Below are 17,070 nucleotides of genomic sequence, written 5' to 3' on the forward strand. Positions count from 1 at the left end.
AGCATAATTAAAGGCGGCGCTAGGATACACTGTGTTCTCCCTTCATTCATAGGATCGCACTGCATGAATCTCTTGAGCCTGCAACAATGCAGCTGGAGGAGAGGGCAAGAGGGTGGTAGAAAAAACTGTGGGTGGGTGGGTGGGTGGGGGTCCTTTTCCCATTAAGGAATAACAATGGCCATCATTCTGCGTGGCTTTAAGAGGATCAAGCGAATTCACGGACGCTAACCCTACCAATGACTACTATCTACAATGGCTACATTCTTCCTCCGCTGCAAGAGGCAGTGTGAATTTGAATATGTTCCTGGAGACAGCAGACAAGGAGCAGTTAGGGCTTTGGTCTGATCCAGCTGGCTGTAATATTCTTTACATGCAAAGCTTTAGAAGACTGGACAGGGGGGGGAAACAAACAAACAGCGAGCAGACAGTCCTGACAACTGGAATTGTGAATATATGCTGTTCAGTTGTCTACATGGTTTCATTAACTGATATCCATCAATCGCTGCATAAGAAAATGCAAGCTGACTTCAAACTGAACTCCAAAGTCCTCGTGGATTTATTTAAAGAACATTGTTTTTAAGCCTCCCAGCTTACTGCTTCATAAGTAGCTAGGATGATTGGGTGAGAAAGTGGGAAGTAAACATTGATTTCCGCTTTATATTACCCAAGATTATATTATATTATATTACATTAAATTACAACTTTTTGCTCAGAGACGGCTTGTTAAAAATAACTATTAAGAATATCGATTTGAAAGGATAAACTGATAGGCAGCAAATAATCTACAACAAACAAGGACACAAGGAGAAAACCTGCTTTACTCTTGCTGGAGGGGACAGGGCAAAATTGAGGATGACAACAAGGTCTATTTTATGGACTTGTATATACATGTCGTTAGCCTGGGGTTCAGAGGAACATTACTCTTTTTGTGTATCCTCAGCTGAACCATGGTGCTCAAAAGCTGCTCAATGGCTATGTGGATTTGGGGAAAGTCTGCAATGTTGGTTTTGGGATGTCTCTTGGTGTTCCTGCTGAATCGAATTCTCAAACCCTAATTTGAAAATATGCTTTTGGTTGGGTTGTGAACTGGAAACTCACACTTTTCTCTCCTGTGTCGAAACTCCAAACTTAGGAGTTTTGTTTGTTTTAGTTAGTTACATTAAGCATCTATAGAGGTTCCACCGCTCGCCCATTTCTGTGTATTGCAAAGCAAAATTCATTTAAGATTGCAATCTTTGCATAACAAACATGTCCTATTGTAAGGGGGAAGGCTTATATGGAACAGCCCCCCTCCCATCATCAGGTCGAGTTCCTCTCAGAGCAGTAGTCCAGCAGCGGATCAGATTACAGGAGTCAGGAAGCTGAGGGGGGGAGACAAGGCTCTGGCAGCGTCAAACAGCCTCCACACCGAGTAGAGAGGGAGGAAGCTGGGGAGGAAGGGACCGGAGAGCAGTCAGAGGGCGGCCCTTCCCCCCGACGCCTGAATTGAGGCGTACGGTACCCAGTAGGACAAGGGGGAGGCGCTTTGGAGTTCCCAGGCTGTTATGTTGGGCGTGAAACAGAAAGAAGCCATTGCGAGATTCTAACTCAGACAAAGCAGACATGCTTTCCAGGCACTTTGCACTGTAAATAGAATGCACAATAAAAAACATCTTAAAGACAAGCAGATATGGAGCATCGTTATTCAAGAGTAGCCGCAAGAACCTCTGACACCTATGGACATGCATGTCCAGCTATTCAGGTATTTTCTCAAGAGAGAACCTGCCCTTTTCTTCTGCAACAGAAATGGGCAAGCTCCCTGAAGGACACGTCACGGAGTTTCCACTAATATATGCACTAATTGGGGTGCATATAATCTGCTTACCTTCATTGGAGCAAGTTGGATCGGGGTAATGCATGAAGGATCCACCATAGGCTTCGGCCTGTTTGCTGTGTCTGCTAGCAAACTATGCCACTGTTGAGGTAGTCCGGTGAACTTCTGTTCTCTGTGATCAAATCCAGTGTGCACCCTGTGTTCAAAATTTGAAGGGCCGGAAATTTCAAGCTTTTTCTTTTTCTTTCCAAACATGGTGGAAAAACCTGGGAGGACAAAGGAGAATATTACCTTTGCGCTAAGATATTTTAAGTCATTCAAGCACAATTTGCTACATTGGATGAAATGGTTAAAAACGAGAAATTGATAAGGCTCCATGCCTATGATAGAAAAAATGTCAAGCCTTTCAGATGCCGCCAGGCTCTTTGTTGAGAAATCTGAATTATGGACAACACCAGAATTTAAGGTAGCAATAATCAAATATCTGAAAGACATTTTGCAACAAATTGTTTTCACACCGGGAGAGCAGCCAAAAAGAATGGTTTCATTTAGTTCAGAGTATAAGGGCAATATTCAGTGTTAGAGATGATCAGAGAAGACCCATTGAAATCAATGGTCAAGCACATGTTTGCATGGTCATCTTGTGTTTAATGGCATTTCCACTTAAAGGATCTTGGATTGCAGGCTTCCTTCTGTGACCTCAGAGCAAGCTACCCCAACCTGGAGGAGATAATGGCAGGTTGTCATGTTTAGTGAACCTGAGGAAAGGCAATCCCCCTTATTCTACAACCTGTTAAATTGTAACTAGTGGCAGCACGGGGGGGGGGGGCACACAGAGAAAGGGCAAAGTGGGTGGATGTGTTGTGTCCCTCATGTTAAGACTTTGAAACGAAAGGAAATCAGGATATGTTAATGACAGCAATGGGGGTAAATGGGAGGCAAGCTCCTTCTTTGCCCCCTCCTCAGCCCACCCTCTGAAACTGCCCATGATTGTAACCGCTATGATCCATATCGAAAGAAGATACACTGAATTATATTGAACGGTCATGGGAAGGTTACACTCAGGCTATTGAATTCTCTTCCTTAAGGAAGCGAATTTGTTCCCCTTTCTGATGGCATTCCGTCAATGTATGAAGACCTTTCTCTTAATGCCCCTGCCTTTTTAGCTTCTGAATTCTTACCTGCCATCTTTTGTATGTGCTTTTATATACTGTGTATATATATATATATATATATATATATATATATATATATATATATAAGAAATGTCATCTGCATCAGCCGCCAACCATTGCATCTATATACAGAAGTACAGGTTCCTACACACAGTATGCCAAACAGGAAAAAAATGCCACCAGAGAGACACAAGTTCTAAATTTAAATCATACGAACGAAGAAGCACTCGTTTTCAGCCACTCAAAATTCTGCAGACTTTACCGCCGTCGGGTTGTTGTTACCGTCTGCAAGGAGAAACGTCACGCGGAAATATTTATTTATTTATAATATGTTTTTTAAGTGGTTGGATATTTGTTTCGATTGTTTTGGATCCTTCGGCCTCAATGGTCTCATTTACTCCGTTAGCCGCCCCTTGGCTAGCTGCTTTTTAAACAGAGTTCTTGGGTATGTTAAGGGACAATTTGAATAATCCTCCAAGCATATCGGAATGAAGCTTGAGTTGACCTGCTGTGTGGCAAAGTGATAATCTGATTGCTTTCCTCCCGTGCTCTCTGATTGCGGGTCAGAGCCCTAATTGCCTGATTGGGGAAAGGGCACTCAGTTAATTATGGTCGAAATTGTGAGCTAGGTCATGGTGCGCATTGAAGCAGATCACTTCAGCAAGAAGCACGCCATGGAAAGATCCAATCAACCTGCCAATCCATCCATCCAATCTTAGTATTTTCCCTTGGAATACAAGCATTAAATGAAACCTGAGATACAACACACCCGCTGTTGCATTAAACAAAGCAGTGGAGAATTCCAGAGAACTTTCTTTTAAAACCCCCTTTTTTTTGCTGCACAGAAGAAAGTAACTCAGATGATCTGAAGGGGGTGGGGATGCAACCTAAAGGATCTTGGAGCTTTAAGCAAAAGCTGCTTGGAAAACATCCCAAGAAATTCCATATAAATATGGTGTCACAAACCCTGCAGATTTCGTTCAAAAAAAACCCAACAACTTTGAATGGCACATGGTACAATCCCAAGCATGTTTACTTAGGCGTAAATCCCTTTAAGTTCAATCAGACTTAACCTCTGGTGAGTATGTTTAGGATTGCAGCCTAAAAATGGGTCCCTGCAAAATTCCTGCCTTACAATGCAGTTCCATGCATTGTATACCTTGGGATTAAGCACTACACGGGATGGTTATGAGGAAAGGATTACTCTGCTATACCTTGCAAAATCTTCATTAGATGCTATGTGATTATTTGTTATTACACCTTGCTACTTCCCCCTTATACTTCCTAATTAATATCTCTTCTGGATAAAACTTTGGTAGAATACAGAAAACGATAAAGCAATCCTAGTTAGCATTTAGTTCTCATTCAGTTCAGAGGCTAGCAGACCTACCTGAGCACAGGCATGCTTAATAATAATAATAATTTATACCCCGCCAATCTGGCTGGGCTTAATCAGTCACTCTGGGCGGCTTCCAACAGAATATTAAAAACATAATAAAACATCAAACATTAAAAACTTCCCTAAACAGGGCTGCCTTCAGATGTCTTCTAAAAGTCAGGTAGTTGTTGATTTCCTTGACATCTGATGGAAGGGTGTTCCACAGGGTGGGTGCCACTACGGAGAAGGCCCTCTGCCTGGTTCCCTGTAACCTCACTTCTTGCAGTGAGGGAACCGGCAGAAGGCCCTCGGAGCTGGACCTCAGTGTCCGGGCTGAACGATGAATGGTTTTCTACTGACCATTACAATAGACTCCACCCTTGAGCATTGTAGTTCAGTGGGCAATTGATTCATGCAGCGTATTGGCACGGAGCTCTGCCCACCCTGATTTGTTCCACGTCATTCAGAAGCTGACGCCACCCATGATCAACTTGACCGATCAGGTGTATGCGAAAGCAACTTAAGCAACTCACCAGGGTGATCAGTCATTTTCTATGGAGGAGATAAACTGATCTGAAGGTTGCATCCAACCAACAGTGTCACTCAGCTGAAAGTAACTGAGAGTCAGTGGAATGGAGAGGGAAGCAATTTTTAGGGATTCACCCTTCCCCTGCAGCCCCTGGCCCTTACCTTCCAAGTCCCGGACTGCAGAATCCGAGACCGGCAGCCGTGTGACACTGGAAGTTGCGTCGATGTAACTTCCGGTGTCGCTTTGCCCTTCTATGGGCACCAAAAATTGCCGCTGACAACACCAGAAGTCGCGTCTATGCACTTCCGGACATGCGTAGATGCGACTTTTGAAGCCGCCGGCGGCCATTTTTGATGCCCATAGAAGGGCAAATCAGAAAAAAAAAAATGGCCGCCGTCAGGGGAAAATAACGGAGAAAAACGGGAGACAAAGTGATACGGGGGACCACGGGGAAAAGGTAAGTAAAATCGAGGTTTTCCCTGAGAAAACGGGGTACTTGGCAGCTATGCCCTGGCCCCCAGTGTGCCCTGATGGATCCCACAAGCCATGGAGTAGCTGAGGTGAGATGCAGGGAGAGGGGGAACCACCCAAAATCGCTACCTTCCTAGTTCTGCTGATGGAATTCATCAGCTGAGTGATGATGACAACCCTGAAAAAAAGGAGAGCCAGGTAAAAACTAATGGTACTGGTTTTGTTAATGCATTGCAATTTCTCTTTAGCTCACAGCACTAATAGGGGGGAAAGGACCCAAATCTAAACTGAATTTCGCCTTCCAGCACTCTATAAACCTGTCACTGCTTAATTACTGTAATAGGTGATATTATTTCTGTACAATATTGCAAATTGCACTGTATTTCACTTAAGTAATATGGTGCATACCCATAACTTAGTACTATTACATCCGAAACAGACTGATTTACTTGCCAGTTTAAATAATTCTGTTGTATTTTACGTAAAGGTTGTGCATGCTGGGATAACAGCAGGAAGAAATCTTTAAAAGTGAAAATGGGATAGTACATAGCTGCAGGGTTATATGTCAACGTGTTCACACAGGTAAAACATGACTTAAATATAGACCTTTCAGTTTCAAGGCTGAAACATTTTTCAGTATGTTCCTCACTTCTGAAAACACACCCACACTAACCACTTTGTTCCCTGTTTGACTTGAGATTTTGAAATAAGGGGAACTGTCCTATGCATGCCACATGGTGTTGGTAGGGTAGGAGAGCGGGTGGCACTGTGGTCTAAACCACTGAGCCTCTTGGGCTTGCTGATTGGAAGGTCAGCGGTTCGAATCCGCATGACGGGGTGAGCTCCCGTTGCTCTGTGTCCCATCTCCTGCCAACCTAGCAGTTCGAAACGTGCAAGTAGATAAATAGGTACTGCTGCAGCGGGAAGGTAAATGATATTTCTGTGTGCTCTGGCTTCTGTCATGGTATTCTGTTGCCAAAGAAGTGGTTTAGTCCTGCTGGCCACATGACCCGGAAAGCTGTCTGTGGACAAATGCCGGCTCCCTCAGCCTGAAGCAAGATAAGCGCCGCAATCCCACAGTCGCCTTTGACTGGACTTAACTGGATCCAGTGGTCTTTTACCTTTTTTAGGGGTGGGAGAATCTGTCAATTTTGGGTTATCATTTCCCCAATCTTAAATTCAGCTCTCCATATTACCACATCAGTTTGTGATGATGATGACGATGATTTAAAAAGTCCTCATGAAAACTAATCTGCATTTTAGCGAACATCTCTCCTAATACAAAATTTGTATGCCCTGCAGCCTAATATACACCCTATTGCTAAGCAATTTCCTGAGATAAAATGCATTTTTGCATGTAGTGTTCACTAGTGTGCATGCATTTTAATGCACATTTTACCCCAGTAGATGCTTTTAACTTGGCTGGAGAACTGCATCACAAAATTCAGAAAACTTCACATTTCCACAGAGGGCTGTGTTTAGGTTCTTGAATTTCAGAAAGTCTAGATTATGTAGGTTCACATTTAGATGCAAAGTGAACCGAATCTCTCCCCCACCTGTAGCAGAGGGTTTCATGTTTACATTTGGTGTCTTCTGTTGTGATTTAAGTCCATAGCCTATTGTTTACTCCAGGCACCTGTAGGCTTACCTTTTCTGGTTGCAGAGTAAGGGGATGCAAACATTAAGCATTTGCAGAGATTTGCTTATTTGCAAAAAAGAATAACCTAAGCAAAATTTTGCTTCTGAAATCATCGAAGTTAATGTCCACTAATTTCATACAGTACTGTGACAGAACTTGAATTCTTTATACAGAAACAGATTATCATAACTGGTGCTAGCTTAGAAGAAACTTCTGCACATACACATTAAATGTACTAAATCCATCAGTTTTAGTACAATTTTGTGGCATATGCCATTTTCTAACCAAGGAGTAAATTACACAGCAGAAAAACCAATTGCGGATAAAACAGTCGCAGCTATAACAAACAAGAGATAGCACCCCAAGTTAAGCATGTAATAATCTTTCCTGATCAACTGATAAACTTTTAACCAGAGTGTGACATTGTAAATCTTGATGAAGCACGTATCCTGAGATACAATGGACTGTCAGGCAAGGAATAATGGCAACTCCCAGATGAAATGATTGGCTCCAAATCTCCATTGGAAACAAGTATTCATCTGACCAAGCATTTTAGTTAACTTTGGGTCAGTTAAGTGTACCCATGTCACAAAACATTCACTGTCTGGGCCCCCCATTCTGTGAACTTTCAGAGGGGTGAAAATGTTTGCCTTGCCTCCTTAAGTTTAAAGCAGCAACTACCATTTAATGCTGGTAATTTTACCACAATTCACAGTGCAATCTTCTCCCAGAAAAGTGCTTGCCAAGAGACAACACTCTTTATCTGTTGTTGGGATGAATTTGTTTCAGTATTCCGGAACCTGCATTTTTTTTCTGCCTGCAAGCAAGCAAGACTTCAGTTCTTATCATCTCTTGGTATGATTATACAGCAAATCAGATAAATGTATAGATAGTGAAGTTTACAGGAAGACCAGATAAGTTGAAACTTTCAATTATTTTTAAGCAACAACAACAACAACAACTCAAGCTTAAATTATTTGGGTTCTACAGTGGTACCCTGGTTCTCGAACTTAATCCATTCCAGGTGTCCATTTGACTCCCGAAACTGTTCGGAAACCAAGGCACAGCTTCTGATTGGCTGTAGGAGTTTCCTGCACTCAAACGGAAGCTGCGTCAGATGTTTGGCTTCCAAAAAAAGTTCGCAAACCAGAACACTTACTTTTGGGTTTGCGCCATTTGGGGTCAATTTGTTCGGGAGCCAAGCCGTTCGAGTACCAAGGTACCACTGTATTCAACTAAGTTCTAGTTACAGGTAGGTAGCCGTGTTGGTCTGCTGTAGTCAAAACAAAATAAAAAAATTCCTTCCAGTAGCACCTTAGAAACCAACTAAGTTTGTCATTGGTATGAGCTTTCATGTGCATGCACACTTCTTCAGATGATGCACATGAAAGCTCATGCCAATGACAAACTTAGTTCGTCTCTAAGGTGCTAAGGGACCCAGGTGGTGCTGTGGGTTAAACCACTGAGCCTAGGGCTTGCTGATCAGAAGGTCGGCGGTTTGAATCCCTGTGACGGGGTGAGCTCCCGTTGTTTGGTCCCAGCTCCTGCCAACCTGCAGTTCGAAAGCACGTCAAAATGCAAGTAGATAAATAGGAATCGCTACAGCGGGAAGGTAAACGGCATTTCCATGTGCTGCTCTGGTTTGCCAGAAGCGGCTTTGTCATGCTGGCCACATGACCTGGAAGTTATACGCCGGCTCCCTCGGCCAATAATGCGAGATGAGCGCGCAACCCCAGAGTCGGTCACGACTAGACCTAATGGTCAGGGGTCCCTTTACCTTTACTTAAGATATATGTATCCCACCTAGCAGTTTGAAAGCACGCAGTGCAAGTAGATAAATAGGAACCGCTACAGCGGGAAGGTAAACGGCGTTTCCGTGTGCTGCTCTGGTTTGCCAGAAGCGGCTTTGTCATGCTGGCCACATGACCTGGAAGCTGTACACCGTCTCCCTTGGCCAATAATGCGAGATGAGCGCGCAACCCCAGTCGGTCACGACTGGACCTAATGGTCAGGGGTCCCTTTACCTTTTAAGGTGCTATTGGAAGGAATTTTTATATTTTGTTTCAACTAAGTTCTACTCAGAGTAACTCCACTGAAGTTAGTTATGCCCATTAATTTCAGTCTACTCCCAAGTGTGACTAACATTTATCATCTTAGAATTTCATCTTAGAATTTTAGAATATAACCACGCAACCTTGCTGAACCAGACCAAAGGTCCATTTACTGCAGCATCCTGTTGCTATCAGTGACCAGACAGATGTTTCCAGGAAGCCCAGAAGCAGACCATAAAAGTGTCAGCCCCCTCCACCCATTTCAATTTGCAAGTGTTTGCTTGTCTACAAAAGCCGCCACATCATCGGATACTACAAATAAATGCAACATATATTCCTCTGGTGTTCCTCTGGGTAGTGACATGGGCAACTGGGAGTAGGGTCACCACTTCACACCTGACCTCCCACCTGCTGCATCACTGGGCTCTATGGGAAGGAGAACTGTCATGGGGTGAGATACCTGGGAGGTTGGCATAGTGCAGGTGGAGTAGTGGCACCAATCCAGATCTCCGGCTGCTATACCCACATAGCAGGAGACAAGTACGTATGAGTAGAATGGAACTAATCAGTGGGAGCCTTGTGCGAGGATTTCTGCTTGCACAACGGGGTGATACTTTGTGCCCCCACATGCCCCAAACAGACTTGTGGGGGGGATAACCCTAGGAACAGTGTCGGGGGGGGGGGAGATGGGGATCCCATCTGGCAAGCCAAAATGCTTGCCCTGACAGAATGCTTGCCCTTAGCACAAGGTCTCCCAAACTTAGGCCTCTAGCTCTTTTTGGACTACCATTCCCATCATCTCTGACCACTGATCCTGCTATCTAGGGATGATGGGAATTGTAGTCCAAAAACAGCTAGAGGCCCAAGTTTGGGAAACTCTGCCTTAGCACAAAGACGAATGCCTCCCTTGGTTCAGAAGCAAACAGTGCCTCGAATATGTGATGGTTTTGGTGAGGGCCAGAAAGAACAACCCATCTCTTTCCATGTCCATGTGCATACTTGAAGACTATTTGCAAATGGCTACAGTTCATCCTGTTTTGAGTTCGGTCGATGTTCCCAGCTCTGCTCCAAATGTCTTCTGAGTTGGCCATTCCTGCCCCGCAGCCGCCACCGTTATTGAAATCTATGCACTAATACAGCAAGAAGAAAACATTGAAACGGTTCCAAGCCATCTGGGCTTTGCCATTGTCAATGTTTCTTCCAAAGCACACAATACCTTGTTTATTGTCGAAAATGCCTTCACTGGTCACACCACAGCACAGCAGGGTTTCTCGGGATGGTTGGCCCATGAGAAACATCTAATAGAGATGCACAATGAAATAAATAAAACTAAATAAAACAAACACACACACACACACCATCAAAGACAATGTGGGCTTGTACAGAAATAGTAAACGCTGGCAAAGGGTAACTAGAGAAACACTGTTGTCATTTGAGGAACAATGTTCCACCGCCTCCCGCACAATAAAAGCCACTTTTGTATTTCCTTTTTTCATGCATCAGCTGATATTACAGAGCCTCTAAAACAGCACTCACTGGAAAAAAAAGTGAGGCCTGTATTAGCTTTCTGGCTGACAGCCAGTGAAGAGTCAGGTGCTCCTCACAACAGTACTGGTTTCCAATTCCTCACATGCTGTGTGACTCCTGGCTCTCTTATTCTCCCAGTAGTCATTTGTCCCACTACGTGACACAGATCTACACCAGTGATGCAACTGACAAGCCAAGGCAGGAGCGAAGACATGTCAATGGTATCCAGTAAACATGCAACCAGCACTTCAGGGGAATCACACCAGCAGTCGTGGAGGAAGGGGCTTCAGTACCTGGGGTGGCGGGGGCGTGGCACATCACACACGGGGGTGTGACACATCACATGAGTGTCCCAAGGGGGAGGCACCCGCCCAAATGAGCGTTGTCCCAATGGAGTGATGCCCACCCGTGCAAGCGTCCCAAGGGGAGGCGCCCACCCATGCAAGCCATCGTCCCAATTGGCGCCTGACCATGCGAGCATCCCAAGGGGGAGGCATCTGTCCAGGAGAGCGTTGTCCCAATGGGGCAGCTGCTGCCCCCTTCCTCAGCCACTGCACACCAGGAGAAACTGGGCCTTGTTCTCAGTAATGTGTCCAACCCATATCTGGGCTTGGACCACTTCAGACTGTAGGTGGGGACTTGGTCATCTCCAGACTTCCAATATTTTTCTGGGGGGCTGCACGTTGTGACTGGTACCTCTTGCGACTTACAGGCAGAGGGCCTTCTCAGTGGTGGTGCCCACTCTGTGGAACGCCCTCCCATCAGATGTCAAGGAAATAGACAACTATCTGACTTTTAGAAGACATCTGAAGGCAGCCCTGTTTAGGGAAGCTTTTAACGTTTGATGTTTTATTGTGGTTTACTATTCTGTTGGGAGCCCCCCAGAGTGGCTGGGGAAACCCAGCCAGATGGATGCGGTATAAGTATTATTATTATTATTATTATTATTATTATTATTATTAGGCAGAGGGAAGGGAGGTCAACAGTAGGCTAAGGCAGAGCCAATGGCAGGCAGACCCAACCAATTCTAGCTCTTCCCCCATTCTTCTCCTCACTGAGTTTAATCATGGTAGCTCTAAGACCAAGGAAGAGGAAGCTGACATTCAGTGCCACCTTCTGGGCCAGATGGAATATGAAGGCAAGCAGGTGGAACATGGGTGAGGGCAAACTGAGGTCAGTGGAGCATTGTATTTGCCCTAACGGACTAGCCTATACTGCTATAAAAGTTGTTTAGCACAAATAAACTGGATTACAATCAGGGCCATCTTTACCAGATGCGACGCCAAGGTGAAAATATTTGCCCAGCACCCCCAAATTACCATGGGTAGTGGGGGGGGGGAAGCTGCACACTGCCAGCCATGTCGCTGTGGGAGAGGGATCCCCGCAGAGGCTTGGGAGGGAAGTTGTGCCCCTCCCAAGCATCATGGGAGGAGAGCGCAGCTTCCCTCCCAAGCTTCCTTGAGAGGAGAGCGATCCCCACAGAGGTTTGGGAAGGAAGCTCCACGCTCACCAGCCATATACTGTAGTTGGTGGGGCGCAGCTTCCATCCTAAGCCTCTGCAGGGATCGCTCTCCTCCCGCGGAGGCTTGGGAGGCAAGCTGCATGCCTTCCAGCCATATGGTTGGCGGGGCGCAGCTGGCGGGAGTGCAGGGAAAGGGGAGGCCGCCTGCAAAGCCGTGTAGCTCCCCCACTCGCTGGGGTGCTCCGAGAGGATGCACGACTAAGCCCTATCGGAAAGACGGCTCTGATTACAATGCTCTGCTGCCACCACACATGTAAATCAGGATGAATTCAAGATGAATGCTAGTTGCAAATCAGAATGAATGCTCAGGAAAGATCAGAACCCTCAGTTTAAGCTTAGCAGCAGCAGCAGCAGCAACAACAACAACAACAACAACAACAACAACAACAACAACAACAACAACAAATTTAACAAATTAGTGTATTTTAATGTTTTTGTTGGAAGCCGCCCAGAGTGGCTGGGGAAACCCGGCCAGATGGGCGGGGTATAAATAATAAATTATTATTATTATTATTATTATTATTATTATTATTATTATTACCCCACCCATCTGGCTGGGTTTCCCCAGCCACTCTGGGTTGCTTCCAGAAAAATATTAAAATACAATAATTCATGAAATATTAAAAGCTTCCCTAAACAGGGCTGCCTTCAGATGTCTTCTAAAAGTCAGATAGTTGTTTATTTCTTTGACATCTGGTGGGAGGGCGTTCCACAGGGAGGGCGCCACTACCGAGAAGGCCCTCTGCCTGGTTCCCTGTAACTTCGCTTCTCGCAGTGAGGGAACTACCAGAAGGCCCTCGGCGCTGGACCTCAGTGTCTGCAAAAGCAGATCAGGATGGATGCTCAATAAACTCGATAAACAGTTTAATTCTGTGGTGTGGATGTGCCCACAGTCTCTGGTCCAACGCAGACTCACAAAATAGCACGCATCTCTTTTTGAAAAGGCTATACCCAGAAGAAAGTCTCTACACAGTGTTGTGTGCAGCATAACAAAATACAGGTCCTAAGAAAATTACCATTTTTCCCTGGTCTGTATTAGAAGAGAAAATATTGTCAATGATACTGATGTGTCAAGGACAGAGATGGTGGTGATTTATCAGGGGAGAAAGATGGGTGAGAGGAGTAATGAATGCATGTTTGCAGTTGCCTAAGGGGAAAATCTGAACCAGAAGTCTGAAATTTATTTCTACATTAATGAAATGTATTAGCATTAATTGAGCCTTTCTCTAATTGAAACGAAGATCTTATAGTTGCAGCAGAAGTGTGAAATCAATTTGCCCCGCATTCAAGCTGTAAAAGAAGTCTTGAAAATTTTCTCAGACTGCATCTTCTCTATTAATGATGGCCAGCTGATGAAAATTGGCAGAGCTCCACTGAAATCACTGGTTTTATATCTGCAGAGGACCCTGATGCTATGTGTTCTGGATAATTGACAAAATTGCAGCCGAAAGGATCATACAATGCTGTTCGGTTTCAATGGTCCTCTAACGCCAAGCCAAGATGTTCATCTTGCAAAATGTCCAGTATACTCAGCTGCATCTCTCCTAGAGTGCCAATTGTAATTAAGCACCATTTCTTAAATATCCAAGAAATGAATGCTGCTTGTAATGAAACCAAATTATAGAGTGATGCTAACAAAGAATATGTGGATCAAGGGGCAGAAGAAGTATAAAAATCATCTAGATCTGGCATCATCCTATGTACACAACAGTCTCCATAATCCTGATTGCAGTATACTATGAGCAACACAGTCGTGCTGCCTGCAACATTTCAAGGATTCAAGTCACATCGAAGTGAGACAAAATACCATGGGTTTTTTTTTTCATAGAAACACAGTGAGCAGAGCAAATTCCCATTTCTTTGGTCAGTGGGACTTTCCACAAGGCAGAATGCCATGGAAGGTTATTTCTGCATGTGTTTACAGCAGCAGCAGCACAGAATGTTTTGAAGCATACAGCAAGGTTCATGGAGGCATCTCTCAATCAGGTCTTTCCAGAAGTCATAGGGGAAATCTGTACCATACATCTAAAGCACATGCAAAGAATCCTGGGAAGTGTAGTTTTTTCCTCAGGCACGATTTCTAACAACCTTAACAAGCTACAGTTCCCAGGATTTGCGGGGATAAGCCATGTGATTTACACGTGCTTAAAATCTATGGCGCGAACCTGCCCATACTGATGCAGCCAATGCAACATTTTGTGCTACATGGTGCACAGCTAGAGCAATGCAATTGGATTAGTCTTCTAGGATGGCCTGTGCTGGTGTGTGTGCCCCTGCCAATCCCACTTCTACAACACACACACACACACACACACACACACACACACACAAGCAACTAAAAAAACCCCAGTGTATAGAGCAAAATTAGAAACTGTCATGCCTGGCGCTTCCAGGCAGTCTCTATTTTTGGGTGCGATTCAATCCCGCAAACCAACAAATTCAAGCTGTGCAATTATAGTTGATTGGGAGGTCTTGTGCAACGTACCCACTTCTCCTAAAGATTGATCTTTCTGCGATAAGGAAAGTGTTAGGGAAATGAAATGGGAAGTCTGGTGCAACGTGTATCTTGCACGACCCATCTAATCTTCTTGCATACAAATCAGAACACATGCTCCTTAAATAGGCAGCGGTCATCTAACCATTCTGCAAGCAGCTCAGGATGAAAGCTCAAGAAACAGGTTGTTTGGAATTTCCTGTTACCTCTTTACAAACAAACTGCCTTGCAAAGTTAGTTGCTTTGCTAAACATAGTTTGCATGTTTTCCCAGACCAGCATCTCTTTGCATTTTTTTTAAACAAAACAAAACAGTTGCAGCTTTGTCCTGTGTAAAATTATCACAGTGAGTCAATAATAATAATAATAATAATAATAATAATAATAATAATAATAAAATATTTATATCCCACCCATCTGGCTGGGTTTCCCTAGCCACTCTGGGCAGCTTCCAACAAAATAATAAAATACAATGGTCTGTTAAACATTAAAAGCTTCCCTAAACAGGGCTGCCTTCAGGTGTCTTCTAAAAGTCTGGTAGATGTTTTTCTCTTTGACATCTGGTGGGAGGGCGTTCCACAGGGCGGGTGCCACTACCTACTAATATAAGCCTTCCAGAGTGGCCACTATCTAGTAATATAAGCCTCCTAGGAATCCTTTAAGTTAAAGGTAAAAAAAGGGGGGGGAAGGACCCCTGGACGGTTAAGTCCAGACAAAGGCAACTATGGGATTGCAGCGCTCATCTCACTTTCAGGCTGAGGGAGCTGGCGTTTGTCTGCAGATAGCTTTCCGGGTCATGTGGCCAGCATGAGTAAACCACTTCTGGCACAATATAACACTGTGACGGAAACCAGAGAACACAGAAATGCCGTTTACCTGCCTTATTTATCTACTTGCGCTGGCATGCTTTCGAACTGCTAGTTTGGCAGGAGCTGGACAGATCAATGAGAGCACAACCTGTTGTGCGGATTCGAACCTCCGACCTTCCGATCAGCAAGCCCAAGAGGCTCAGTGGTTTAGACCATAGCGCCACCCGCATCCCAGGGATATGAGTTGTAGTCCAACACCCTTTGGATGGCACCATGTTAGCTATCCCTGTTGACTTGGAGCAGCATTCAAACCTTCTGATCAGCAAGCCCAAGAGGTTCAGTCTTTTAGACCACAGCACCACCTGACAGTAAGAGCTGTTTGGCAGTAGAATGGACTCCCCTGGGAGGTGATGGACTCTCCTTTGGAGGCTTTTAACCAGAGGTTGGATGGATGTGTCAGCTGAGATTCCAGCATTGCAGGAGGTTAATTGAACTAGATGACAGCATGGTCCCTTGCAACTCTACAATTCTATGATACACTTGCAACAGGGAAAGTTACATGTAAGCCCTTCAGGAATTATTCTAGACTATAGTCTTTGTTACAGGGATGCGGGTGGTGCTGTGGTCTAAACCACTGAGCCTAGGGCTTGCCGATCGGAAGGTCGGCGGTTCGAATCCCCACAATGGGGTGAGCTCCTGTTGTTTGGTCCCAGCTCCTACCCACCTAGCAGTTTGAAAGCACGCAGTACAAGTAGATAAATAGGTACCGCTCCAGCGGGAAGGTAAACGGCGTTTCCGTGAGCTTCTCTGGTTTGCCAGAAGTGGCTTAGTCATGCTGGCCACATGACCCAGAAGCTGTCTACGGACAAACGCCAGCTCCCTCGGCCTATAGAGCAAGATGAGCGCACAAGCCCAGAGTCATCTGCGACTGGACCTAACGGTCAGGGGTACAGGGGTACCTTTACAGTCTTTCTTAAAGAGGACAAGGAAAGCAGCCAGCCACAACCTTTACTTTTTACTATCTGAGAAGCCCTACTTGTTAAGCAGGAAGAAAGCCTGATGTCCCCTGCTCAAGCAAAATATAAATAAAAGCAAGACCAGCTCTCACTTGCCTTAACATAACACACCGGACCCTTGAATACTGCTAAATCTGAGAAATTAATTAATCTACATCAAATGCAAGCCAATACGGATTTGTGAATAAGAACTGCTTCTACAAAGAGGATTTTTGTTTGCTTGTTTCACTCACCTCCCAAAGAGCAACAGCATCCAATCCCAGTACAATCTGGGGGGCAGCCATTTCTGAACATCTCTTGCTTCCAAGTATTCTATCCAAAGATGCCACTTTCAGAGGACTGTGGCCTCTGCTCAGTGCACCAGATGAGTGCTACAGGCTCTAATTTTCCTCCCCTTCATCTGCTTTAAGGTTGCTGACTGCTCAGCATGAGATAAGCACAGAACAATGATACAAGTTTGCCTAGTCCCTGCTGCAAATATTGTCCTTCCTTGAAGTTGAGAGATGTTGATGTCAAAGCATGGCATTTTGCACTAAATGTTCACTGGTAGCTGATGAACCTAGGTCCTGGTTTCAGCTACCAGTGAACATTTAGTGTCAAATGGGATCTAGGCACTGTAACCTTTGGCATTAAAGTTTATTGTATCT

The 17,070-nt window shown here is 44.7% G+C and overlaps 1 protein-coding gene across 2 annotated transcripts in view; it reads right to left on the bottom strand.

Moving 5' to 3' along the window:
* The window catches only part of PAK5 (p21 (RAC1) activated kinase 5), a 59,065-nt gene extending 42,358 nt beyond the window's left edge, over positions 1-16,707 (bottom strand). The window contains exons 1-3 of one of the 2 annotated variants that reach the window (XM_088665593.1): positions 16,657-16,707; positions 10,273-10,354; positions 1,865-2,079 (exon numbers count right to left, since the gene is read on the bottom strand). In XM_088665593.1, coding sequence (XP_088521719.1) covers positions 1,865-2,079; positions 10,273-10,354; positions 16,657-16,707 — 348 coding nt within the window. Of the gene's footprint in view, positions 1-1,864; positions 2,080-10,272; positions 10,355-16,656 lie in introns of those variants that run through there. The other variant, XM_035110085.3, reaches the window with a different exon arrangement.
* Between the last annotated feature and the right edge of the window lie 363 nt (positions 16,708-17,070).

The sequence above is a fragment of the Zootoca vivipara genome, chromosome 3, assembly GCF_965207765.1.
Source record: "Zootoca vivipara chromosome 3, rZooViv2.hap1.1, whole genome shotgun sequence".
Lineage (NCBI taxonomy): Eukaryota > Metazoa > Chordata > Lepidosauria > Squamata > Lacertidae > Zootoca > Zootoca vivipara.